Source organism: Mobula hypostoma, chromosome 19 (genome assembly GCF_963921235.1).
Source record: "Mobula hypostoma chromosome 19, sMobHyp1.1, whole genome shotgun sequence".
Classification (NCBI taxonomy): Eukaryota; Metazoa; Chordata; class Chondrichthyes; order Myliobatiformes; family Myliobatidae; genus Mobula; species Mobula hypostoma.
The window spans coordinates 12651656-12677366 of record NC_086115.1 but is presented as its reverse complement, the minus strand read 5'-3'; the positions used below and the strand labels follow the sequence as shown (position 1 = coordinate 12677366).

General features: G+C 47.5%; 1 protein-coding gene across 3 annotated transcripts in view; it reads right to left on the bottom strand.

Annotated features, from left to right (window-relative positions):
* LOC134358831 (slit homolog 1 protein-like) overlaps positions 1-25711 on the bottom strand; it is a 339272-nt gene that overhangs the window by 152521 nt on the left and 161040 nt on the right. For all 3 annotated transcript variants that reach the window (XM_063071371.1, XM_063071370.1, XM_063071372.1), the window contains exons 11-17: positions 14741-14812; positions 13839-13910; positions 11101-11244; positions 9739-9902; positions 8298-8321; positions 6427-6571; positions 32-106 (exon numbers count right to left, since the gene is read on the bottom strand). In XM_063071371.1, coding sequence (XP_062927441.1) covers positions 32-106; positions 6427-6571; positions 8298-8321; positions 9739-9902; positions 11101-11244; positions 13839-13910; positions 14741-14812 — 696 coding nt within the window. The remainder of the gene's footprint in view (positions 1-31; positions 107-6426; positions 6572-8297; positions 8322-9738; positions 9903-11100; positions 11245-13838; positions 13911-14740; positions 14813-25711) is intronic.

Sequence of the window (25711 nt, the reverse complement as noted above, 5' to 3'; positions counted from 1 at the left end):
AAAGGGGAGGGAATGAGGAACATCTACTCACATTTTTCTCAACTGCGGAAGCTTCTGAAAGAGACCGGTGGATTCCAGGAGCGAAATATCATTGTTGATCAGACGCCTGAGGAGCAAGAAATCATCATGAGGTTAAAATCAGAGGCCAAGAAAGGGACACAAGAAAATGCAGGTGCAAAAACAAAGCAAAACTTCTGGAGGAGGTCAGTGCGTTGAGCAGCATCTGTGGAGGGAAAGGAACTGTCGATGTTTCAGGTCAAGACCCTTCATCAGGACCAAGTGTGGAAGGTGAGATAGTTGAGATAAAGGGGTGGGGGAGAGAGGGGGAGACAGGGTCCAGTGGGTGATGGGTGGATCGTGGGGGGGTGAAGGATGACTGGTAAAAAGACATGATAGGTGGATGTAGACATGTTTTTTTTCAAAAAGGGCTAATGAAGCCGGCTAGTGGGGTTGGAAGATGAGGATGGGGCTAAAGGCTGCTGCAGGGACACAGATTGCTGGAATCCGATGGGCCAGGGCTGTCATGGTCCGGTCTGTGAAGTCGCATTCCGGTTCACAGTCCGGGCCATCGACCGTTGCTCCAGGTTTTCCTGTCTACCCTGTTTCTGTTCCTGTTGAGCACTAATTGAGGCAGCTGATGCTCGTTGGGGCTGGCTGCATAAATATCTCCAGAGACCAGGGCATGGCTGCTGGATTGTCTTGTCCTTACTCCTTGTATCCCTTCCCCTGCCTTCTGTTTCCTTGCCTGAAGCCTTGCCTGGTCTTGCCGGTAACTCTCGCCTCGCCTCGCCTGAAGTTCTTGTCTTGGAGCCACCCTGTATCTATGTCCTTTCCTGTCCCTTGCCTCCGTCGGGTAAGCCAGGCCAGATTGCCGTTACCCTGCGGTTGGTTCTGTCCCTTGCCTCCGTTGGGTAAGTCAGGCCAGATTGCCGATACCCTGCGGCTGGTTCTGTCCCTTCCTGTCCCTTGCCTCCGTTGGGTAAGCCAGGCCAGATTGCTGTTACCCTGCTGTGGATTCTGTCCCTTCCTGTCCCTTGCCTCCATCAGGTAAGTCAGGCCAGATTGCCGTTACCCTGCGGTTGGTTCTGTCCCTTCCTGTCCCTTGCCTCTGTTGGATGGAGATCCATGCCTGCTCAGAATTACCACACCCTGCCCAGGAGGAGCTTCAAGACCTCAAGCCTTTAGCCAAGCCTTGCCTCAAGCCTCTGGTCTCCAGCCTTGCCTCAGGCCTCAAGCCTGAAGACTCCAGCCTCGTCCTGCCTGCCAGCCAAGCCACGTCCTTGCCTAGTTCTGGGGTCCGAGCCAGAGGCAAGACCCAGGTTCTGGGTCCTTGTCGAGTCTCTGGCTCGGAGTCCAAACCCTGGCTCCTAGCTCTCTTGTCCAGTCCTGTTCCAGGTTCCTGGTTTTCGTGTCCATGTCCTAGCCCTCGCCCTGTATCCTAATCCTGTCCCTAGTACTTCAGTGTCTGTGTCTTGCTCTTGGGTCCGTTCCTAGCCACCTCCTTATGACAGTACGATCCAGCCAGCCATGGACCCAGCAACACAGACACTGTCGTTTTCATCTTGCCACCCGGGGTTCCCTTCTGTTAAATACCCTCCCACTGGCCCGGGTTGTCCATAGTCTGGATAGCCTGTTTGGTCGCCTGGAGGCTCCCGTGGGGTGGGGGTGGGGTACTGTCATGGTCCGGTCCATGAAGTCCGCATTCCAGTTCACGGTCCGGTCCATCAACCCTTGCTCCAGGTTTTCCTGTCTACCCTGTTTCTGTTCTTGTTGAGCTCTAATTGAAGCAGCTGATTCTCGTTGGGGCTGGATGCATAAATACCTTCAGAGACCAGGGTGTGGCTGCTGGATTGTTCTTGTCCTTACTCCTTGTATCCCTTCCCCTGACTTCTGTTTCCTTGTCTGAAGCCTTGCCTGGTCTTGCCAGTAACTCTCGCCTCGCCTCACCTGAAGTCTTGTCTTGGAGCCACCCTGTATCTATGTCCCTTCCTGTCCCTTGCCTCCGTTGGGTAAGTCAGGCCAGATTGCCGTTACCCTGCGGATGGTTCTGTCCCTTCCTGTCCCTTGCCTCCATCGGGTAAGCCAGGCCAGATTGCCATTACCCTGCGGTGGGTTCTGTCCCTTCCTGTCCCTTGCCTCCATCGGGTGGAGTACCGCGCCCTGCCCAGGAGTACCGCGCCCTGCCCAAGAGGAGCGTCAAGATCCCAAACCTCGAACCGCGCCCCAAGCCAACCTTCAAGACCTTAAGCCTCTGGTCTCCAGCCTCGCCTCAAGCCTCTGGTCTCCAGCCTTGCCTCAAGTCTCTGGTCTCCAGCCTTGCCCCAATTCTCAAGCCTGAAGACTCCAACCTCGTCCTGCCTGCCAGCCAAGTCACGTCCTTGCCTATTCTGGGGTCCTTGTCCAGTCTCTGGCTCGGAGTTCAAGCCCTGGCTCCTAGCTCTCTTGTCCAGTCCTGTTCCAGGTTCCCAGTTTTCGTGGCCATATTCTTGTTCTCACCCTGTATCCTAGTCCTGTCCCTAGTACTTCAGTGTCTGTGTCTTGCACTTGGGTCCGTTCCCAGCCACCACCTTATGACAAGGGCGGTGATATGGGAATACTGGAATGGGGATTAGAATTGCAGTAGTTTTTTAAAAATCATGATTGCATGGAGCCTGGTGGTACATGCTATCAGGGTTTTGCATCTTCTGCCGAATGGGAGAGGAAAGAGAACGTCTGGGCTGGCTGCTTTACTGAGGCAGTGAGTATAGACAGTCCATGGAAGGGAGGCTGATCTCCATAATGGGCACCTCTCTCTGCAGTTTCATGTGCAGAGCAGTTGCCATACCAAGCCGTGATGCATCCAGATAGGATTTAAGGAAGAGATGAGCAACAGTCAATGTGCTGGTGGAACTCGGGCTGAGCAGCATCTGCGGGAGGAAGGAAACTGTCTCTGTTTCAGCTTGAAACTCTGCACCAGGACACTAACGACACAGGCTCATGCAGAAGGTTAATCTTGTGTAGGGTTTCGACCTGAAATGCTGACGATTCATCTTCCCCCAACAGATGCTGCTCGGACCCATTCAATTCCTTCAACAGACAGCGTGCTGCTCTAGATTCCAGCATTTCCAGTCTCTTGTGTCTCCATCCCAAATGTTATTGGGCACGTGCTTGTAACCACACAACCCAACATTCCCACCCTGGTTATTTCCACTTCTCCTCTCTTCCATCGGGCAGAAGCACATGCCACCAGGCTCAAGGACAGCTTCTACTCTGCAGTTATAAGATTAGTAATATAGGCGTCCGCTAGTCTCGTGAGACCATGGATTTGTACCTTGGAAGGTTTCCAGGGTGCAGGCCTGGGCAAGGTTGTATGGAAGACCAGCAGTTGCGCATGCTGCAAGTCTCCCCTCTCCACGCCACTGATGTTGTCCAAGGGAAGGGCATTAGGACCCATACAGCTTGGCACCGGTGTCGTCACAGAGCAATGTGTGGTTAAGTGCCTTGCTCAAAGACACCACATGGTGCCTTGGCTGGGGATCGAACTAGCAACCTACAGATCACTAGACTGACGCCTTAACCAGTTGGCCACGCTTCGTAAAAACAGATTAGTAAACAGTTCCCTGATATGATAAAACATCACAATCTACCTCGTTATGATCTTGCACCTCACTGCCTACCTGCAATGCACTTCCTCTGCAACTGCACTTTGTTCTGCACTCTGTTACTGTTTTACCTGTTCTAGCTCAGAGGTTCCCAATCTTCTTTATGCCATAGACCCTTATAGGGGCTCATGGAAACCACTTTTGTAGCTTGACGCACTGTGCATGATTTGATCTGTATGTAAGATGAGCTTTTCACTCTATCTCAGTACATGTGACAATAAAAAACCAATTCTAATTCCACATTTGCTTCCATTGTCTTCAAGGTCACAAATCCTTGGCAAGTGAAGTATTACTCTCCCTTACTTTTCTCCCTTTTCTCTTTTTTCTCCCATGTTCCTGATTTATCCATGTCCTCTGATTCCCGACTACCCTGCAGCTCATTCAGTAACACTTTCCTTACTGGGTCCAGAAATTGTGGATTCAAGTCCCTCTCCCGAGACTTGTGCAGAGTAGTCAGAGTCTCCCATCATGGAACTGGGCTCTTCGGCCCACTGAGTCTGTGCTGACCATCAATCACCGATCCCGCCTTCATCACAAACAAGAGAAAATCCGCAGGTGCTGGAAATCCTAGCAACGCACACAAAATGCTGGAGGAACCCAGCAGGTCAGGCAGCATCTGTGGAAATGAATACAGCAATCTGAAGGGTTTCAGCACAAAAAGTCACCTGTACTCCCTTCCATAGATGCTGCCTGGCCTACATTTTGTGTGTTGCCTGTTGTATTCTCCCCACGTTCCTACTCATTACCCTCTGATTTGATTGCTCACTTACATCTGAGGGACAAACTCCAGAGGTTAATTAGCCCACAAACTCTCATGACTTCAGAATATGTGAGGAAACCGGAGTGCCTGGTGGAGACTCAAGTGGTCGTGGGGAGAGCTTGGAAACTCCGAACAGACAGCAGCGGATGTCAGTATTGAACCTGGGTCTCTGGTGCTGTGAAACAGCGGTCCTACCAGCAATGCCACTGTGCTGTCCATTTGGGGTGATGCTCCCAATGAACTACTAAATCACAATGTGCAGCTTGGCTGATTGACAGCCCCAACATGGTTGAGGGCATCAGACACATGGCAGTGACTCCAACCCCTCAAAGTCTCTCACCATCCTGAAATGGGAAGTCTATCACCATTCCTCCAATGCCAGATGGTCCAAGCCCCTTGGACTCCCTCCCCAAGTGGTGCAGGTGCACCTTCATCAGAAGGACAGTAGCTGTTCAATAAGATGGCTCACTCCCATCTTCTGAACGGCATGTGGGGATGGGCAGTGGAGAGAGTCCAGAGGATGTTCACAAAAATTATCCTGGGAATGAAAGGGTTAACATATGGCTCTGGGCCTGTACTTGCTTGAGTTCAGAAGAATGAAGGGGATCTGATTGAAACCTACTGAATACAGAAAGTCCTAGACAGAGGGGATGAGGCTGACATTTTTCCTATAGTGGGAGAGTCTCGGACCAGAGGGCACATCCGCAGAATAGAAGAATGTCCCCTTGGAAAAGAGATGAGGAGGAAGTTCTTTAGCCAAAAGGTGGTGAATCTGTGGAAATCATTGCCACAGATGGATGTGGAGGCCAAGTCACTGGAATATTTAAAGCAAAGTCTAATAGGTTGCTGATTAGTCAGGGTGTCAAAGGTTACGGGGAGAAGGCAGGAGGATGGGGTTGAGAGGGATAATAAATCAGCCATGATGGAATGGTGGAGCAGTCTCAATGAGCCAAAAGGTCTAATTCTGCTCCCATGTCTTACGTTAATAAATGCTGGCCTTGATAGTGATCTATTTTAATTTACCAAGTTTGCTGAGGTTAACCTGAATAGATTAATGTTGCCTCAGAAAATCCCAAGCAGTGATGTTCAGCCTGGCCACATGCAGAAGCATTCCACTTGTCATACCCAGACAGTTCTCACCACTGTCTGTAAGGAGTTTGCACGTTCTCCCCGTGACCGTGCGGATTTCCCCTGAGTACTCATCCCACGTTTCAGAAACATACACGCTAGGTTCAGTAAGTTATGACATGTTGTGTTGGCTCCAGAAGTATGGCAACACTTGCGGGCTTCCCAAGCACACCCTCGGACTGTGTTGTGGTTATTGGCACAAAAACGACCCATTTCACTGTGTGTTTCAATGTTTTGATGTACATGTGACTGATAAAGCTAATCTTTAGCTAGCTCACGCCCACCTTCCAAGGGCATTTGGCGATGGGCAAGAAATGCAGGCCTTGCTCGTGGTGCAACATCATGAAAATGGAATACACTAAAAAAAAACAAGCCTCTACTCTCAAAATTAGCTGGTCAATAAGACCGACAAGGTGCAGGGGAGTTGTTTAGGAGACCACACATCCCTTCAACCTTCACAACCAAGTTCGAGGATCTGGTCACGTTGTTGTTAATGGACGGCATGGTAGAGTACAGGTTAGCACAGCACTTACAGGGCCAGCGACCAGGGGTCAATTCCTGCCTGCCGTCTGTAAGGAGTTCACACCACTTCCCCCATAACCAGCTGAGATTCCTCCAGAAGTTCTGGTTTCCTCCCACATTCCAGAGATGTACAGGTTAGGGTCAGGGTTAGTAAATTGTGGGCATGCTATCTTGCCGCAGGCTGCCCCAGCATATCCCCGGTCATTGACAGCAATGACACATTCATTGTATGTCTTGATGTAGATGTGACAAATCTGCTTTGCTAAAACTACCCCCAAAGGCTCACCATCTGTTATCGAGCACCATGGGAAGCCTAGAGAGCGGAGAGGTGAAGCGAGTAATCGCGCAAGCAAGTCAGCCCACTTGTGCACTCACAGCTCTATGGTTGACTGTGGGATGAACTCGGGAACCTTGGTCAGCTTCTGGTTGGAGCAATCCACCACGTTGGACTCACAGCGGCATTTTGGTGGACAGACCATGTCCCTGTTGCACTCACTGCCCAGTCTCTGGTCCTCCGTACCTGCCAGAGGAAAGGAAACACAGTGGACAACAGGTCATAGAGTCATACGACGTGGAAATAGGGCCTTCATCTTAACTGGTCCATGCCAGCCAAGGTTCCCACCTCAACTACTCCCATCTGGCCATATCAGAATCAGGTTTATTATCACTGGTGTGTATATTGTGAAGTTTGTGTTTTACAACAGCAGTACAGTGCAATACATAATGCTATGTTACTGTAGATTAAGAACTATATAAAATAAACAGTGCAAAGAAAGAGCAGAATAGTGAGGTGGTTGTGATCATGGTTTGTGGTTCATTCGGATATCTGATGGCGGATAGGAAGAAGCTGCTCCTAAAATGTTCATTGTTCTCAGGCTCCTGTACCTCCTACCTGATGGTCGCCATGAGAAGAGGGCATGTCCTGAATGGTGGGGGTCCTTAATTGGTCATTTGAAGATGTCCTCAATAGTGGGGAGGCTAGAGTCCATGATGGGGCTGGCTGAGGCTTGAATGTTGAACAGTGGAGCCTTCATATCAGGCAGTGACGCAACCCGTAGAAATGATCTCCTCTGTACACCTGTAGAACATTGCTTGTCTTTGGTGACCATCCAAAGCTCCTCAAACTCCTGATGTGCCTGATGGCGCGCAATCTTTGAGACTGTGTATCGATACGTGGGCCCCAGCTTAGATCTTCATAGATGTTGACATGCAGGAAGTTGAAGCTGCTCACCCTTTCCACTGCTGACCCCCCGATGAGGACTGGTGTGTGTTCCCTCAAATTCCCCTTCCTGAGGTCCACAATCGGTCTTACTGACCTTGAGTGCAAGGCTGCTGTTGTGACACCACTCAACGAGCTGCAAATATCCCAATATCCCATTAAATCTTTCCTATCCTTGTACTTACCTTTAAGCGTTGTGAATTTACATGCCTCACTGTCCCATCACACACTCCTAGGGCAGGGACAGCACGGGTTAGGTACAGAGTGAATCTCCCTCTACACTGTCCCATCACACACTCCCAGGACAGGGACAGCACAGGTTAGATACAGAGTGAAGCTCCCTCTACACTGTCCCATCACACACTCCCAGGGCAGGGACAGCACGGGTTAGGTACAGAGTGAAGCTCCCTCTACACTGTCCCATCACACAGTCCCAGGACAGGGACAGCATGGGTTAGATACAGAGTGATTCTCCTCTACACTGTCCCATCACACACTCCCAGGACAGAGGCAGCACGGGTTAGATACAGAGTGATTCTCCTCTACACTGTCCCATCACACACTCCCAGGGCAGGGACAGCATGGGTTAGGTACAGAGTGAAGCTCCCTCTACACTGTCCCATCACACACTCCCAGGACAGGGACAGCACGGGTTAGATACAGAGTGATTCTCCTCTACACTGTCCCATCACACACTCCCAGGGCAGGGACAGCATGGGTTAGGTACAGAGTGAAGCTCCCTCTACACTGTCCCATCACACACTCCCAGGACAGGGACAGCACAGGTTAGATATAAATTTATAGAAATACAAAATATCTCAATTTTCCTTTATAATTACTGCCACTGATGGAGAAGGAGATGCAGGCTGCTTCTGTCACTGAAAACATCCTCACACACCAACTACGTACAAAACACCAATACTTGTATCCTGAACCACTCACAATCAGCTGAGCAAGGTCTTGCATTACAAATTCCAAACACAGATAAATACCTAACACGAATTTACTCATGCTGAGCTGGCCTTACCTGGGATGAAATATTGTTCTTTTGCTGTGGATGGAAAGAGACAGAGAACTGTTACACGGGAAACGATACAATGTTCTACCAAAGATAAAACTCTGAGCCAGGAAGCTGAACTGAACTGGAGAGAGGTACAGTGAAATGCTTGTCTTGCTTACTCGTCATGGAGGCCAAATACAGTACTTTGAGATAGAATAAGGTGTTACCCAGTCACAGATAAAATACAAGTGTTCTTGTGCAAGGCCACATCGAGGTAGATTGTGAGGTCAAGAGTCTGTTTTATCAAATTAGGAGACAATTACTCTGATTATTTCTGTGTTGCTCTCAGGAAGTAGACATGTTTGGCTACGAGTGGAACAGGGTAGATTGGTCCACACTGATTTCTGAATGAATCGAGAGGTAATCTTCTCCTGAGGGACCATTCCCAGAGTCGGTGGTGTAGCTGCCCTCTGCCCCTTTCACAGTTTGGCACCATCCGGCCCTGACAGGAACAAACACAAAGGAAGTCTCCTCATCCACCCCCTCTACGTTCACCGAGCAAAGGTGGTCACTGGTCTAAAAACGACATATCTTTTAAACTCCCAGCCAAATAATAAACCAAATAATTAACCAAATAATTAACCGATTACCAATTAGCTTTCTGCGTGCGTGTGCATATACACAGGCTAAGGATCAAGATTTGATTTTATTCACCATGTATGTTTTGGGAAATTGCTGTGGTGTGTTGGTGTGACATGCAACAAAAACAACATTCAGCAATTATAAGGAATGAAAGAATTACATAAAATATAAAATTACAGGTTAGGGTATGGATATGGAATAAAATGTGCACTCATACATAAATACCAGCATGAATTCCCAATGTAAAAGCATTATAAATACAGTAGTTGTTTAAAGTATTTACAGTGCAGTGTAGTGATGGGGTAATAGAGGGTGGAGCGGGGCTAGCTACATACATACGCGTGCGTGTACATATTGTTATCCTATTGTTTAGAGGGCGTGCATATAAGGTGAGAGGTAAGTTCAAAGGAGATTTATGGGGTAAGTGTTTTATTACATAGAGAGTGGCAAGTGCCTGGAACGTGCTGCCATGGGTGGGATTGGGAGAAATATGATAGAGGCACTTAAATTGCTCTGAAACACAAATGAATGTGCAGGGAATTGGGGGGAGGCGTTGGATGGATATACTGTACATCGTGTGCTTACTGAAGGATTAGTTTAATTTGGCACGGTGAGTTTAATTAGCACCTTCAGCCCACAGAACACTGCAGGCTGATCCTGTCCTGTCCTGTACTGTTCCGTGTTCCATTGAGCACCCGATCGGGACGCTTCTCAGACAGTTCTGCACTCCCACAGACCTTCGATGCGCACGTGCGCAGAGACTGGGCACGTGTTTGCCCTGTTGACGAACCTCAGCCTCTCGCTCTCGCTCTCACAATTACGATACCTGAGCACCGGAACTTCTTGCTTTTGATCTGCCCGATCCTCTTGTTTGCCAGGCGGCGTGGGCTGGCGCATCGCGCCCCACTGGTCTCGATAGGGTTGGACCGAAGGTAGTCGGCTAGCCACTTGAGGTGACAGTCACAGATGAACGGATTCTGGGCCAAGTGCCTGGTGCAGCAGAAGAGAACCATAACAAGGTAACTGTTCGAGACATAAAAGACTGCTGATGCTGGAATCTGGAGCAAGAAAAATTAAACTGCTGGAGAAGCTCAGCGAGTCAGGCAGCATGTGTGCAGGGAAATGGACAGCCGATGTTCTGATTCAAGACTCTTTATCGGGACTGATCCATATCATGAATCCAGATAAAGGGTGGCGATCTGTTCATTTCCCTCCACAGATGCTGCCCGACCTGCAGAGTCTGCCAGTACTTTCTGATTTTGTTTCAGATTTCCAGCAACTGCATTTAAAATAAATTACACAATATCCCTACATTTTTGCTCCACTCATCACAGTCAGAAGGCCAATGTTCCATTGAAATGTGAAAAAGATTTGTTACGTCCTTGCTGGTCAGCTGCACTGCCTGTGATCATAAGAAACTTCAGAGAGTTGAAAACACCGCTCAGCACATTGCAGATACCAGAAACCCCTCTATAGACTCTGTCTACACTTCTTGCTGCCTTGATAATCACCCTGGACATTCTCTCGTCACCCCTCTCCCATTGGGAAGAAGATGCAATAGACAGAAAGCATGTAGCACCAGACTCAAGGACAGCTTCTATCCCGCAGTTATAAGGGTGGCCCCCTAGTATGACAAAATGGACTCCTGACCTCACAATCTACCTCGACATGGCTTTTCACTGCACTTTCTCTGTAACTGTAACACGGTATCCTCATTCTGCTATTGATTTCACTTGTACTATCTCAATGCACCGATGTGATGAAATATTCGTATGGAAGTATGCATGACAAAGGGTATACCTCAGTACACATGATAATGATAAACTCATTTACCATTGCTGGTTGTACTCACTGCATCTACCTGTCAAAGGTAAGGTCTTTACCGAGAGAGCGGTAGGTGCATGGAACGGGTGTTGGGTGTTGGTGGAGGCAGAAACATTAGGACCACTTTAAAGACTTTTGTATAGGCACATAGATGATAGAAAAATGGAGGGCTATGTGGGAGGGAAGGATTAGATTGATCTTACAGGTTAAAGGGTTGGCATGATTTTGTGGGCAGAAGGGCCTGTTTTGTGTTTTACTGCTCTATGATCTATCTACAGTCTCTATGGTAGCAAACTCCTTTTCAATTATAAAGATTAAGTTTGAAAAGTCTAAGGATCTCTGACAAAGGTTTTCATCTACGTACAGCGTCTGGATGGCTCGGAGTGAGTTGAACGTCCCTTTGGCCAGTGTCTGGATCTTGTTGTCGTACAGCGAGAGGAGGCTTAGGTTCTGTAGGTCCTGGAAGGTATCCGCTCGGATGCAGTTGATCTTGTTTGCATTCAACAGCCTAAAGAGTAGAGAAGGAAACATCATCGACTGTGCCTGGATGGACCAGGCTAATATAGGAATGCAAAAAACTACGGCCAGGAGTGGGCCGTTCAGCTTGTTGAGTCTGCTCTGATATTCGTGCTATCACGGCTGAGGAGGTGGGGAGAGGGGGTGCGGGATGACAGAAGAACATAAAGTAGGAGTAAGAGTGGGCTACTTGGCCCTTCTAACCTGTCCCACAATTTAATATGACCATGGCTGATCTGTCCAGGCCTCTCCTCCTCTCTGCCAGTTCGCCTGAGCCCTTGATACCCTACCATTTTAAATATTCTCAGTGATCTGATCTCCACAACTCTCGAGAATGTAAAAGACTCACCACTGAATCTAGACTGCCAAGCATCGTGAGCATGCTACGTTGGCACCAGAATGGGTGGCGGCATTTGTGGGCTGCCCCCAGCACACCATTGGGTGTGTTGGCTGTTAATGGAAATGACGCGTTTTACCGTACATGTAATAAATAAATCTGAATCTGAACCTGCATGTACGGTAAAATGCGTCATTTGCATTAACAGTAAAACTATGTCGCTCTGTCTGAGGCTCTTCCACTAGTAAAAACATCTCAACTTATACCCTGTTGAGATTTCTGTGGATCTTGCATGTTTCAGTAAGATCACCCCCTCATTCTTCTAAACGCCAAAGAATCCAGGCCCAAACTGTTGAGCCTGTCTTGATGAGGCACCCTCTCATCCCAGGAATTAGCCTGATGAATTTTTTCAGACTGCATCCAATGCTACTTTGTCCTTTTTTAGGTTAGTGGGATCAAGACTATTCCCATTCTACTTTATCATTTCTCGTTAGTCACTTTAGTCCTGTGCATAGTGTCACTTTATGCACATACAATCAATCCATGCATCTAAGATATCGTACATATTTATATTTATTGTATTATTTAAATTTCTTATTGTATTCTTTATCTTTTTTTTTAATATGCTGCATTAGACCCACAGTAACAATTATTTCATTCTGCTTTACACTTATATACTGGAAATGACATTAAACAATCTTGAATCTTGAATTATTCTGGATATGTCCTCACCAACACTCTGTACAGCTTCAGCAAAACTTCCCTAATTCTAAGGTCCAATCTTTCTGGAATAAGCCAACCCTTTAAAGCCTATGATGTGTGCTGAAGTCTTGGGGAAACTGAACTTGGGGAAACTTGGCAAAGCAACAGTTAAGTTGATGGGTTAGAGGAGTGAATGAACTGGCCTAAATTGAGGTAATCAATTTAACTAGAACGAGCAGGCATAGGTTTAAGGTGAGAAGAGAAAAGTGTAAGAGGAACTTAAGGGACAACTTTTTTGCACGAGAGGAGATATCTGAATGGAATCAATACTTAGAGGAAGTGGTTGAGGCAGGTACAATAAATCTTTTAAAATTCAGTTGGACGGGTACATGGATTGGCCTTGAAAGAGAAAATAAATCAACCAGGATTAATTAGCAGAGCAGACTCGATGGGCTGAATGGCCTAACGCTGTTCCTGTGTCTTATTGGAAAGGTTTAGAAGGTTAGGTGTCAAACACTGTCAACTGGGACTAGCTTGGATGGGGCACTTTGGTTGGCATGGAGCCATTGCACCAAAGGGACTGTTTCCATGCTCTGGAAACTAAATCTGGAACAAAATCTGAATTTTAGTTGTGGGACCATGAAATTATGAGATTGTTGGTTCATTAATGACCTTTAGGGAAGAAGATCAATGGCCTATAACTCTGGACCCATCAGTGAAATTGGTTTTTAACTGCCCTCTGATATATGATCTAAGCAGAAGATCAGGGCAGGGTCCAAGGAGAACAATAACCAGTGAAGGAATTAGAAGAAATAGTGACCCCATTAACTCTATCTCCACTCCACGTTTACCGGGTGCTGAAATCCTCATGACCACTGGGTTAGATGTCCATTGGTCACAACCCAAAGAAATGATCTCGCTTCCCAAAATGATGACATTCCTCGCCATGCCTGCACGAAGAGTGGCACATGAGCATAGTAGTTAGCGCATTGCTTTAGAGCGCCAGCAATCACCAATCAGGATTCAATTCCCACTGCTGCCTGTAAGGAGTTTGTACGTTCTCCCCGTGGCCACCTGGGTTTCCTCCGGGTACTCTGGTTTCCTCCACATTCCGAAAACAGACATAGTGGTTAATAGGTTAGTAAGTTATGGGCGCATTATGTTGGTGTCAGAACATGGCAACACTTGCAGGCTAACTGCGCACATTCTCAGAATGTGTTGGTCATTTACGCCAGGGGTCCCCAACCTTTTGTGCACCGCGGACCAGTTTAATATTGACAATATTCTTGTGGACCTCATGTGCGTTCAAGTTCAACAGTGGGCGTGACTGGGAATGAGGAGAGGTGCAGCTGACTCATATCGGTTCATACCGCCAAATCATATCGTTTCCTCACGGCCCGGTAGCACATGCTTACAGCCTGGTACCGGTCCGCGGCCTGGTGGTTGGGGACCACTGATACGCAAATGATACATGTCACTGTATGCTTTGATATTCAGATGTACATGTAACGAATAAAGCAAACCTAATCCTGAGGCCAAACACTCACAAGAGTTGAAGAGCATAGAGTCCATCAAACACGCCTTTTGGAAGCTCGTTGATTTTGTTGCCGTACAGGACCCTGCAAAAAGAGGAGATGCGATAACTTTAAAGACTGGTATATTAGAACAAGAAGGTTCTATTAATGGGCCAGAGGTGGAGAGGGACAGCAGGTTCACTTTCCTGGGCATTAACTTCTCGAATAACCTGTCCTGTGCCCAGCACATAGATGCAATCATGAAGAAGGCACAGCAGTAATTCAATGTTCTGTGCAGCTTAAGGAGACTTGGCGTGTAACCAAATCCTCTAACAAACTTTTACAGATGCACTGTTCAAAGTTCCCTCAATGGTTTTATCATGGCTTGCTATAGCAAGTTCAACACACAGGAATGTAAGAGGCTGCAGGGAATAATCGACACAACCTGATCCATCACTGGCACAGCCTTTCCCACTACTAACTTCTTGCCTCAGGAAGGCGGTATCTATCATCTCCGAATGCCAGCAGATGTGCCATGCCATCTGCTTGCTGTAACCATTGGGCAGGAGGTACAGAAGCCTGAAGTCCCACACACCAGGTTCAGGACAACTTTCCTACAATCTGCACAACCCTAATCTTACCACAGAAAAGGAACTCTACGGACCACTTGATAGAAGTTTATAAGATTATGAGAGGAATAGACAGAGCCAGCATCTGTTTCCCTGGTTAAAATGTCTAATACTAGAGATCATAGATTGAAGATGAAAAGGAGTAAGTTCCCATTTTCGTTGCAGGGTGGAGATCTCCTGGTAAGACTAGTGTGTGGTGCCAGATCATATATGCATCAATGGGAATTGAACACCAGAGCAATTGGCCAAAAATATCCTCTTCATAAACACCAAGATCTCTTTAACACCATCCTAATGAATACTCACAGAGAGTTGAGAGATCGGAGACCTTGGAATGCATCAGGAGCAATCTCTGAGATCTGGTTGTTGCTGAGGTCTCTAGAACAAAGGAAAAGCCTTTAGGATTAGCACTTCTTTGTGTCAGATCTTCATTCCCACAATGTGGCATGGCCCAGCATTTATTGTCCAACTGTATTTTATAATTTCTCCAACAAAGGCTCTTTGATGGATTTCCTGGTATGTAAGAAACTGATTTCACTCCAGACAATCAAGAAAATACATACTGAATATGGAATAAAACTATATCGTGGCTTCAGAACTGAAGAGTTCTGCTTCAGAAATAACTACACTATTATCTAAGATGTTAACTCTTTACAATTGGAGCATCCACCCAACCATATAAAAATTACTTTGTCTGTAATGAGCAGGACAAATTCAAAGACCTTATTACAGTGTATTCTAGTTATTCAACAGAACGATGAAAAATGTTGCCGACAAGTCAGACAATTACACAACTTGTGTTTTGCCCACAACCATTCAGGAAAATTTATCAATGCCTTGGTCTGCACCAAAAGTCAAAAGTCCAAAGGTCAGAATTTCAAGGTGAGAAGGAAATTTTTGAAAATAATCAGAAAGTGGTTTAGTGATTTGGCTCATAACTTGCTCAAAGGAATATAGATGCGTGTCCATGCACATTTTCATCTAGATCAGGGGTCCCCAACCTTTTTTGCACCGCGGACCGGTTTAATATTGACAATATTCTTGTGGACAGGCCGACCGGGGGGAGGGGTGTTCAAGTAGGGTTAAACTCACCTCAACATGTCTTTTACAGTTAGGGTTGCCAACTTTCTCACTCCCAAATAAGGAACAGAAGTAGCAGTCAAATCCCAGGACACTTTACTCCTGAAAGACTACCACGACCATGAAGCCTTGCGTGGAGCACCTGTGTGCGCATGCGTGACTGCGCATGTGATGTGCGCATGCGATGTGCGCATGCGCTTACGTGCCGATCCCCCCCCCCACAAATCCGTTTTGCCTTCATCTTCCCGACTATACTGTACATACATTATTTCTACTTTATGTAGGCTGTGTACTTATCATATCATTCCTGCTTTTACTATATGTTAGTGTTATTTATTTTCGGTTTTATGTGTTATTTGGTATGATTTGTTAGGTTATTTTTTGGGTCTGAGAACGCTCAAAAATTTTCCCATATAAATTAATGGTGATTGCTTCTTCGCTTCACGACATTTCGGCACGAAAGGTTTCATAGGAACGCTCTACCTTAGCAAGGGAAATACGGGACAAACCAATTTAGCCCAATATACGGGATGTCCGGGCAACACGGGACAGTTGGCAACCCTATGTTCAAGTTCAACAGTGCATGACAGGGAACGAGGAAAGGTGCAGCTGACTCATATTGTTTCCTCGCGGCCCAGTAGCACATGCTTTGCGGCCCGGTGGTTTGGGACCACTGATCTAGATCATTGATATGGATGACAAGTACCAACAGACCCAGCCTATGTGTGTGTGGAACCAGGACTGGTGGTAGAGGCAGATACATTAGGGGCACTTAGGAAACTCTCAGATAGGCACATGGATGAAAGAAGAATGTGGGAGGAAAGGGTTAGATTGATGGTAGAGTAGGTTAAAGGGTTGTCAGAACATTGTGGGCTGAAGGACCTGCACTAAGCCTGTTCTGTGTTCTATGATCCATTTGTTTATCTAACCAACTAAGTTGTATCAAATTGGGCTTGTGGATGGTAAGAAATGAGGAGGTGTTGATAACGAGGAGGGCTTTGCAGAATACATGGGGACCTTGATCTCTTCAGGAAGTGGGCTGAAGAGTGGCAAGTGGATCTCAGTACAGGTAAGCGAGAGTTGATGAATTCTGAAAAGTCAAATTTTAGCAGGGCCTTAGACAAGGTCCCACATGGGAGGTTGATTAAGAAGGTTCAGTCTCTTGGCATTCAGAATGAGGGAGTAAATTGGATTGGACATTGACTTCACAGGAGAAGCCAAAGAGTGGTAGTAGATGGTTGCTGCTCTAACTGGAGGCCTGTGACCAGTGTGTTACAGGGATTGGTGCTGGGTCCGTTGGTGCTTGTGTAAAGGGTTTCTTTTTTTTATGTCACTGCATAGTCTTATTAAGATGGCTTCTTTGTTATGTTATAATTGAAAGGGCTTCTTTGTTATGTTAACTGCTGAGAAAGTCCTTCCCGCTAGCAGTTTGTTTGAATCACGTTACTGATAAGAAGATGTTATGAACCAATTGGGATAGTTGTTATGTTTTTGGTGTATCTGTAAGATATTGTATGCGTGGGGTTTTGGGGGAGAAGGCGGGAGAGAGAGACAGAGGATGGACCAACTGCTGTGAGTCAGCTAACGGGGTCAGACCCCGAATGGGGCATTTGGCGAGGAGGGGAGACGGAGACGGACTCTTGTGGAGCATCTGGTCGACCACCGTTGTTGGTCCCAGGCGGCCGGTCGAGGCGGTCTGAGGGGTTGCAAGGTGAAGAAGAAGGGTCCTGAGCTCCAACTGTTTGTGCACAAAGAGATTGAACTTTGATAAGTGTGGACCCTTTTATTTTCCTTTTATATTTCATTCTCTATTAATTATATAGTTCCAGTAATATCTATGAACTGTAAATCATTTAATCGTATCTGGTGTATTGTCTGTTATTTGGGCGGGGTGGGGTACATCACACAGCATCCACACAAACTTATTACCCAGTTTGGCAGGGCCGAAGGCTGTTTCCCTAGACGACAGCGAGCCAAGCGACCCTCAGGCTGGCCGGGGGCTACACTTGTCATTCATATCAATGATGATAAAGTGGTAAACTGGACCTGCAAATTTGCAGATGACACCAAACTTGAGGGGATAATGGACAGGGAGGGATGCCATCAAAGCCTGCAGACGGATCTGGACCAGCTAGAAAAACGGACTGAAAAATGGCAGATGAAATTTAATGCAGACACAAGTGTGAGGTGTTACACTTTGGGAAGGCAAACCAGGGTAGGGCACACAGTGAATGGTAGGGCACTGAGAAGTGCGGTAGAACAAAGGGATCTGGGAATACAGATCTGTAATTCCTTGAAACTGGCATTACAGGTATATAGGGTCATGGAGACTGCTTTTGGTTCATTGCCCCTCAAAAATCAGAGTACTGGGTAGAGAAGTTGGGTTGATACAGTTCTGTAAGGTGTTAGTGAAGCCTAATTTGGGGTATTCTGTGCAGTCCTGGTCTTTGCCCTCACAATCTATTTCTGTAGCTGTAAAAGCTTATTCTGTATTCTGTTTTCTGTATTCTGTATTCTGTATTCTCTTCTTCATGGACACCCCACTCTGGTCTTCTGCCTGCTCTGGATCTCTTTATTGCCAACTGCCGACGGGACATCAACCGTCTCGACTTGTCCCCATTCCAACCTCACTCCTTCGGAACGCTCTGCTCTCCACTCCCTCTGCACTAATCCTAACCTTATTATTAAACCCGCTGATAAGGGGGGTGCTGTTGTAGTCTGGTGTACTGACCTCTACCTTGCCGAGGCACAGCGACAACTCGCGGATACCTCCTCTTATTTACCCCTCGATCGTGACCCCACTAAGGAGCACCAGGCCATTGTCTCCCACACTATCAACGACTTTATCCGCTCAGGGGATCTCCCATCCACTGCTACCAACCTTATAGTTCCCATACCCCGCACTTCCCGTTTCTACCTCCTACCCAAGATCCACAAACCTGCCTGTCCTGGCCGACCTATTGTCTCAGCTTGCTCCTGCCCCACCGAACTCGTTTCTGCATACCTCGACACTGTTTTATCACCCCTTGTTCAATCCCTTCCGACCTATGTTCGTGACACTTCTCACGCTCTTAAACTTTTCGATGATTTTAAGTTCCCTGACCCCCACCGCTTTATTTTCACCTTAGATGTCCAGTCCTTATATACTTCCATCCCCCATCAGGAAGGTCTCAAAGCTCTACGCTTCTTTTTGGATTCCAGACCTAATCAGTTCCCCTCTACCACCACTCTGCTCCGTCTAGCGGAATTAGTCCTTACTCTTAATAATTTCTCCTTTTGCTCCTCCCATTTCCTCCAAACTAAAGGTGTAGCTATGGGCACCCGTATGGGTCCTAGCTATGCCTGCCTTTTTGTTGGGTTTGTGGAACAATCTATGTTCCGTGCCTATTCTGGTATCTGTCCCCCACTTTTCCTTCGCTATATCGACGACTGCATTGGCGCTGCTTCCTGCACGCATGCAGAACTCGTTGACTTTATTAACTTTGCCTCCAACTTTCACCCTGCCCTCAAGTTTACCTGGTCTATTTCCGACACCTCCCTCCCCTTTCTAGATCTTTCTGTCTCTGTCTCTGGAGACAGCTTATCCACTGATATCTACTATAAGCCTACTGACTCTCACAGCTATCTGGACTATTCCTCTTCTCACCCTGTCTCTTGCAAAAACGCCATCCCCTTCTCGCAATTCCTCCGTCTCCGCCGCATCTGCTCTCAGGATGAGGCTTTTCATTCTAGGACGAGGGAGATGTCTTCATTTTTTAAAGAAAGGGGCTTCCCTTCCTCCACTATCAACTCTGCTCTTAAACGCATCTCCTCCATTTCACGTACATCTGCTCTCACTCCATCCTCCCACCACCCCACTAGGAATAGGGTTCCCCTGGTCCTCACCTACCACCCCACCAGCCTCCGGGTCCAACATATTATTCTCCGTAACTTCCGCCACCTCCAACGGGATCCCACCACTAAGCACATCTTTCCCTCCCCCCCTCTGCATTCCGCAGGGATCGCTCCCTACACAACTCCCTTGTCCATTCGTCCCCCCCATCCCTCCCCACTGATCTCCCTCCTGGCACTTATCCGTGTAAGCGGAACAAGTGCTACACATGCCCTTACACTTCCTCCCTTACCACCATTCAGGGCCCCAAACAGTCCTTCCAGGTGAGGCATCACTTCACCTGTGAGTCGACTGGGGTGATACACTGCGTCCGGTGCTCCCGATGTGGCCTTTTATATATTGGTGAGACCCGACGCAGACTGGGAGACCGCTTTGCTGAACATCTACGCTCTGTCCGCCAGAGAAAGCAGGATCTCCCAGTGGCCACACATTTTAATTCCACATCCCATTCCCATTCTGACATGTCTATCCACGGCCTCCTCTACTGTAAAGATGAAGCCACACTCAGGTTGGAGGAACAACACCTTATATTCCGTCTGGGTAGCCTCCAACCTGATGGCATGAACATTGACTTCTCTAACTTCCGCTAGGCCCCACCTCCCCCTCGTACCCCAGCTGTTACTCATTTTTATGCACACATTCTTTCTCTCACTCTCCTTTTTCTCCCTCTGTCCCTCTAAATATACCTCTTGCCCATCCTCTGGGTCACCCCCCCCCGTCTTTCTCCCTAGGCCTCCTGTCCCATGATCCTCTCGTATCCCCTTTGCCAATTACCTGTCCAGCTCTCGGCTCTATCCCTCCCCCTCCTGTCTTCTCCTATCATTTTGCATCTCCCCCTCCCCCTCCAGCTTTCAAATCCCTTACTCACTGTTCCTTCAGTTAGTCCTGACGAAGGGTTTCGGCCTGAAACGTCGACTGCGCCTCTTCCTATAGATGCTGCTTGGCCTGCTGCGTTCACCAGCAACTTTGATGTATGTTGCTTGAATTTCCAGCATCTGCAGAATTCCTGTTGTTTTCTGTATTCTGTTACTGTTTTGCCTTATACTACCTCAATGTACTGTGGTTATGAATTGATTTGTATGGATGCCATGCAAAACAAAGATTGTCACTGCACCTTGGTTCATGTGACAACTATGAACCAATTTTCTCATTTACCTCTCATTTTTCTGATGTCAACCACATAGTGTCCATCATACCATTAGATTATAGGATCAGAGTTAAGCCATTTGGCCCATTGAGTTTACTCTGCCATTCCATTAGGGCTGATTTATTATCCCTCTGAACCCCACTCTCCTGCCTTCTCCCCGTAACCCTTGATGCGCTGACTAGTCAAGAAGCTATCAAACTCTGCTTTGAATATATTTAGTAGCTTAGCCTACATAGCCATCCATGACAATGAATTCCACAGATTCACCACCCTCTGGCTAAATAAAATCCTCCTCATCGCAATTCTAAATGGACATCCCTCTATTTTGAGGCTGTGCCCTCAGGTCCTAGACTCCCCCATTATAGGAAACATCCTCTCCACATCCACTTTAACTAGGTCGTTCAGTGTTTGATAGGTTTCAATGAAATCCCCCCCCCCCCCCACACCATTCTTCTAAACTCCAGCGTGTACAGGCCCAAAGCCATCAAACGTTCCTCATACTTTAACAGTTTCATTCCCAGAAACATTCTCATGAACCTCCTCTGGACCCTCTCCAATACCAGCACATCCTTTCTTAGATAAGGAGCCCAAAGCTGCTCACAATACTCCGACCAATGCCTTCTAAAGCCTCAGTATCACACCCTTTCTCTTATATTCTAGTCCTTTCAAAATGAATGCTAACACTGCATTTGCCTTTCTTACCACTGACTCTATCTGCACGTTAACCTTTAGGGAATCCCGTATAAGTTCTTCCAAGTCCCTTTGCACCACTGAATTTTGAATTTTGTCCCAGTTTTGAAAATAGTCAACACCTTTATTCCTTCTACAGAACCAAGGTGCATGACCAAACACTCCCCTACTATATTCCATCTGCCAATTCTATGCTAATTCTTCCAATCTCTCCTTCTGCAGACTCTCTGCTTCCTCAACACTACCTGCCCCTCCACCCATCTTTGTATCATCCGCAAACTTGGCCATAAAGTCATCAATTCCGTCACCCAAATCATTGACATATAATATGAAAAGAGGTGGTTTCAACACAGGCCCCTGCAGAACACCACTAGTCACCAGCAGCCAACCAGAACACACCCCCTGTATTACCAATCTTTGCCACCTGGCAATCAGCCAATCCTCTATCCATGCTAGTACCTTTCCTGTAATACCATGGGACACTTCCTGTAATAATGATCTTGTTAAGCAACTTCATATATGGCGCCTTGTCAAAGGCCTTCTGAAAGTCCAAGTAAACAATGTACAGCAACTCTCCTGTATCTTATGGTCTTAATGTTTCCATATTCTCTTCAACCACATCTTTCAGAACCCTAGGGTGTGGTCCATCTGGTCCAAGTGACTTAACTACATTCAGAGCTTTCATCTTCCCAAGTACCTTCTCCTTAGTAATAGCAACTGCACACTGATTTCTGCCCCCGACGCTCTCGAATTTTTGACATACTCCTAGTGTCTTCCACAGTGAAGACTGACGCAAATTACTTATTAAGTTCATCTGCCATTTCTTTGCCATTACTACCTCTCCAGCGTAACTTCTAATGTAACCTCATCTTTCCTGTAGGGTGGTGACCAGAACTGTACACAATACTCCAAGTGTAGACTAGCTAACAATTTGTACCATTACAATGTGACATCCCAATGCTTATACTCAGTGCCTAGGCATATGAATACCTTCATCATGACCTGTGTCTCCAAAGAGTCCAGATCTAACCGACTCAACTCTCCTCATCCATCCCAGGCATGTAATGCAGTCATTAATGGACAAACGGGGTGAATATGGAACTGTTTGTAAGCTGGTTTGGCTGAGGTGAACTCCAGGGATATATTCAAGGCATGTTGAACACAAGAATGAGGGAGAAGGGGTTATGGGATGAGATAGGGTAGGGTGGGAGGAAACTGCCAGGGAGTGCCTGGCAAAGCATCAAAGGGTCAAGCATCACAGAAACAGGCCCTTCAGCCAGACTGGTCCACGACGATCAAGATACCCATCAAAGATTGTCCCATTTATCCCCATCCTAAGAACATAAGAAATAGGAGCAGGAGTCAGCCATCTGGCCCAAGGAGCCTGCTTCACCACTCAATAAGATCATGGCTGACCTTGGCCATGGACTCATCTCCACCTACCTGCAATTTCCCCATAACTCCTAATTCCCCTACGATACAAAAATCTATCCAACCTTGTCTTAAGTATATTTACTGAAGTAGTCTCCACGGCTTCATTGGGCAGAGAATTCCACAGATTCGCCACTCTCTGGGAAAAGCAGTTCCTCCTCATCTCCCTCCTAAATCTACTCCTGCGAATCTTGAGCCTATGTCACATAGTTCTACTCTCACCTATCAGTGGAAATAACTTTCATGCCTCTATCTTATCTATCCCTTTCATAATTTTATGTTTCTATAAGATCTCCTCTCATTCTTCTGAATTCCAGTGAGTACAGTCCCAGGCGACTCAATCTCTCCTCATAGGTTAACCCCTTCATCCCTGGAATCAACCCGGTGAATCTCCTCTGCACTGCCTCCAAAGCCAGTATATCCTTTCTCAAGTAAGGAGACCCTAACTGCACGCAGTACTCCAGGTGAGGCCTCACCAGTACCCCGTACAGTCGCAGCATAACCTCCCTGCTCTTAAATTCAATTCCTCTACCAGTGAAGGCCAACGTCCCATTTGCTTCCTTGATAGCCTGCTGCAGCTGCAAACCAGCCTTTTGTGATTCATGCACAAGTGCTCCCAAGTCCCTCTGCACAGCAGTATGCTGCAATTTTTTTTAACCATTTATATAATCTGCTCTTTCATTTTTCCTTCCAAAGTGGATGACCTCGCATTTACCACCATTGTACTCCATCTGTCAGACTCTTGCCCATTCACTTAACCTATCTATATCTCTCTGCAGACTCTTCACATCTTCTGCACAATTTGCTTTTCCATTCAATTTACTGTCATCAGCAAAGTTAGATACACTCCGGACTCCAGCAACGACCATGGACACATTCGAAATGATTACGCAACCACCAACTGCGACTCCAGCCTTGAACTCCAGGCTGGGTCTTTATGTGCTGCTGTTGTGACTCCCGTCTCCCTTTCCCCCACCACCACTCCGCAGCCCCGTCTCCCTCAGATCCCACCGTCAGCTCCTGGGCCCTCAGAGGCTCCATCTTCCTCTCACCCCAACCCTCCCCTCTCCACTGACACCCCCAGCCTCCCCCCTCCCCCCTCTGGTCCCAGCTCTCATCCGTGCCGGGTCTTTACCATCCCCTCCAACCTTCAACTGTCGGAGGCAGAACGCTCTGTTCTCAGTAAGGACCTCACGTTTGTCCCCCTTCGCCCACACCTCAGCGAGTTCCGTGTTCGCCATGATGCGGAACTTTTCTTCCGCCGTCTCCGTCTCCGAGCCTACTTCTTCGGCAAAGACTCTTCCACCCCCACCGATGACCCCTTCTCCCGTCTTCAACCCTCCTCTTCTTCATGGACACCCCGCTCTGGTCTTCTGCCTGCTCTGGATCTCTTTATTGCCAACTGCCGACGGGACATCAACCGTCTCGACTTCACCGCACCTTGTCCCCATTCCAACCTCACTCCTTCGGAACGCTCTGCTCTCCACTCCCTCCGCACTAATCCTAACATTATTATTAAACCCGCTGATAAAGGGGGTGCTGTTGTAGTCTGGCGTACTGACCTCTACCTTGCCGAGACACAGCGACAACTCGCGGATACCTCCTCTTATTTACCCCTCGATCGTGACCCCACTAAGGAGCACCAGGCCATTGTCTCCCACACTATCAACGACTTTATCCGCTCAGGGGATCTCCCATCCACTGCTACCAACCTTATAGTTCCCACACCCCGCACTTCCCGTTTCTACCTCCTACCCAAGATCCACAAACCTGCCCGTCCTGGCCGACCTATTGTCTCAGCTTGCTCCTGCCCCACCGAACTCGTTTCTGCATACCTCGACACTGTTTTATCACCCCTTGTTCAATCCCTTCCGACCTATGTTCGTGACACTTCTCACGCTCTTAAACTTTTCGATGATTTTAAGTTCCCTGACCCCCACCGCTTTATTTTCACCTTGGATGTCCAGTCCTTATATACTTCCATCCCCCATCAGGAAGGTCTCAAAGCTCTACGCTTCTTTTTGGATTCCAGACCTAATCAGTTCCCCTCTACCACCACTCTGCTCCGTCTAGCGGAATTAGTCCTTACTCTTAATAATTTCTCCTTTTGCTCCTCCCATTTCCTCCAAACTAAAGGTGTAGCTATGGGCACCCGTATGGGTCCTAGCTATGCCTGCCTTTTTGTTGGGTTTGTGGAACAATCTATGTTCCGTGCCTATTCTGGTATCTGTCCCCCACTTTTCCTTCGCTATATCGACGACTCATTGGTGCTGCTTCCTGCACGCATGCAGAACTCGTTGACTTTATTAACTTTGCCTCCAACTTTCACCCTGCCCTCAAGTTTACCTGGTCTATTTCCGACACCTCCCTCCCCTTTCTAGATCTTTCTGTCTCTGTCTCTGGAGACAGCTTATCCACTGATATCTACTATAAGCCTACTGACTCTCACAGCTATCTGGACTATTCCTCTTCTCACCCTGTCTCTTGCAAAAACGCCATCCCCTTCTCGCAATTCCTCCGTCTCCGCCGCATCTGCTCTCAGGATGAGGCTTTTCATTCTAGGACAAGGGAGATGTCTTCATTTTTTAAAGAAAGGGGCTTCCCTTCCTCCACTATCAACTCTGCTCTTAAACGCATCTCCTCCATTTCACGTACATCTGCTCTCACTCCATCCTCCCACCACCCCACTAGGAATAGGGTTCCCCTGGTACTCACCTACCACCCCACCAGCCTCTGGGTCCAACATATTATTCTCCGTAACTTCCGCCACCTCCAATGGGATCCCACCACTAAGCACATCTTTCCCTCCCCCCCTCTCTCTGCATTCCGCAGGGATTGCTCCCTACTCAACTCCCTTGTCCATTCGTCCCCCCCATCCCTCCCCACTGATCTCCCTCCTGGTACTTATCCGTGTAAGCGGAACAAGTGCTACACATGCCCTTACACTTCCTCCCTTACCACCATTCAGGGCCCCAAACAGTCCTTCCAGGTGAGGCATCACTTCACCTGTGAGTCGACTGGGGTGATATACTGCGTC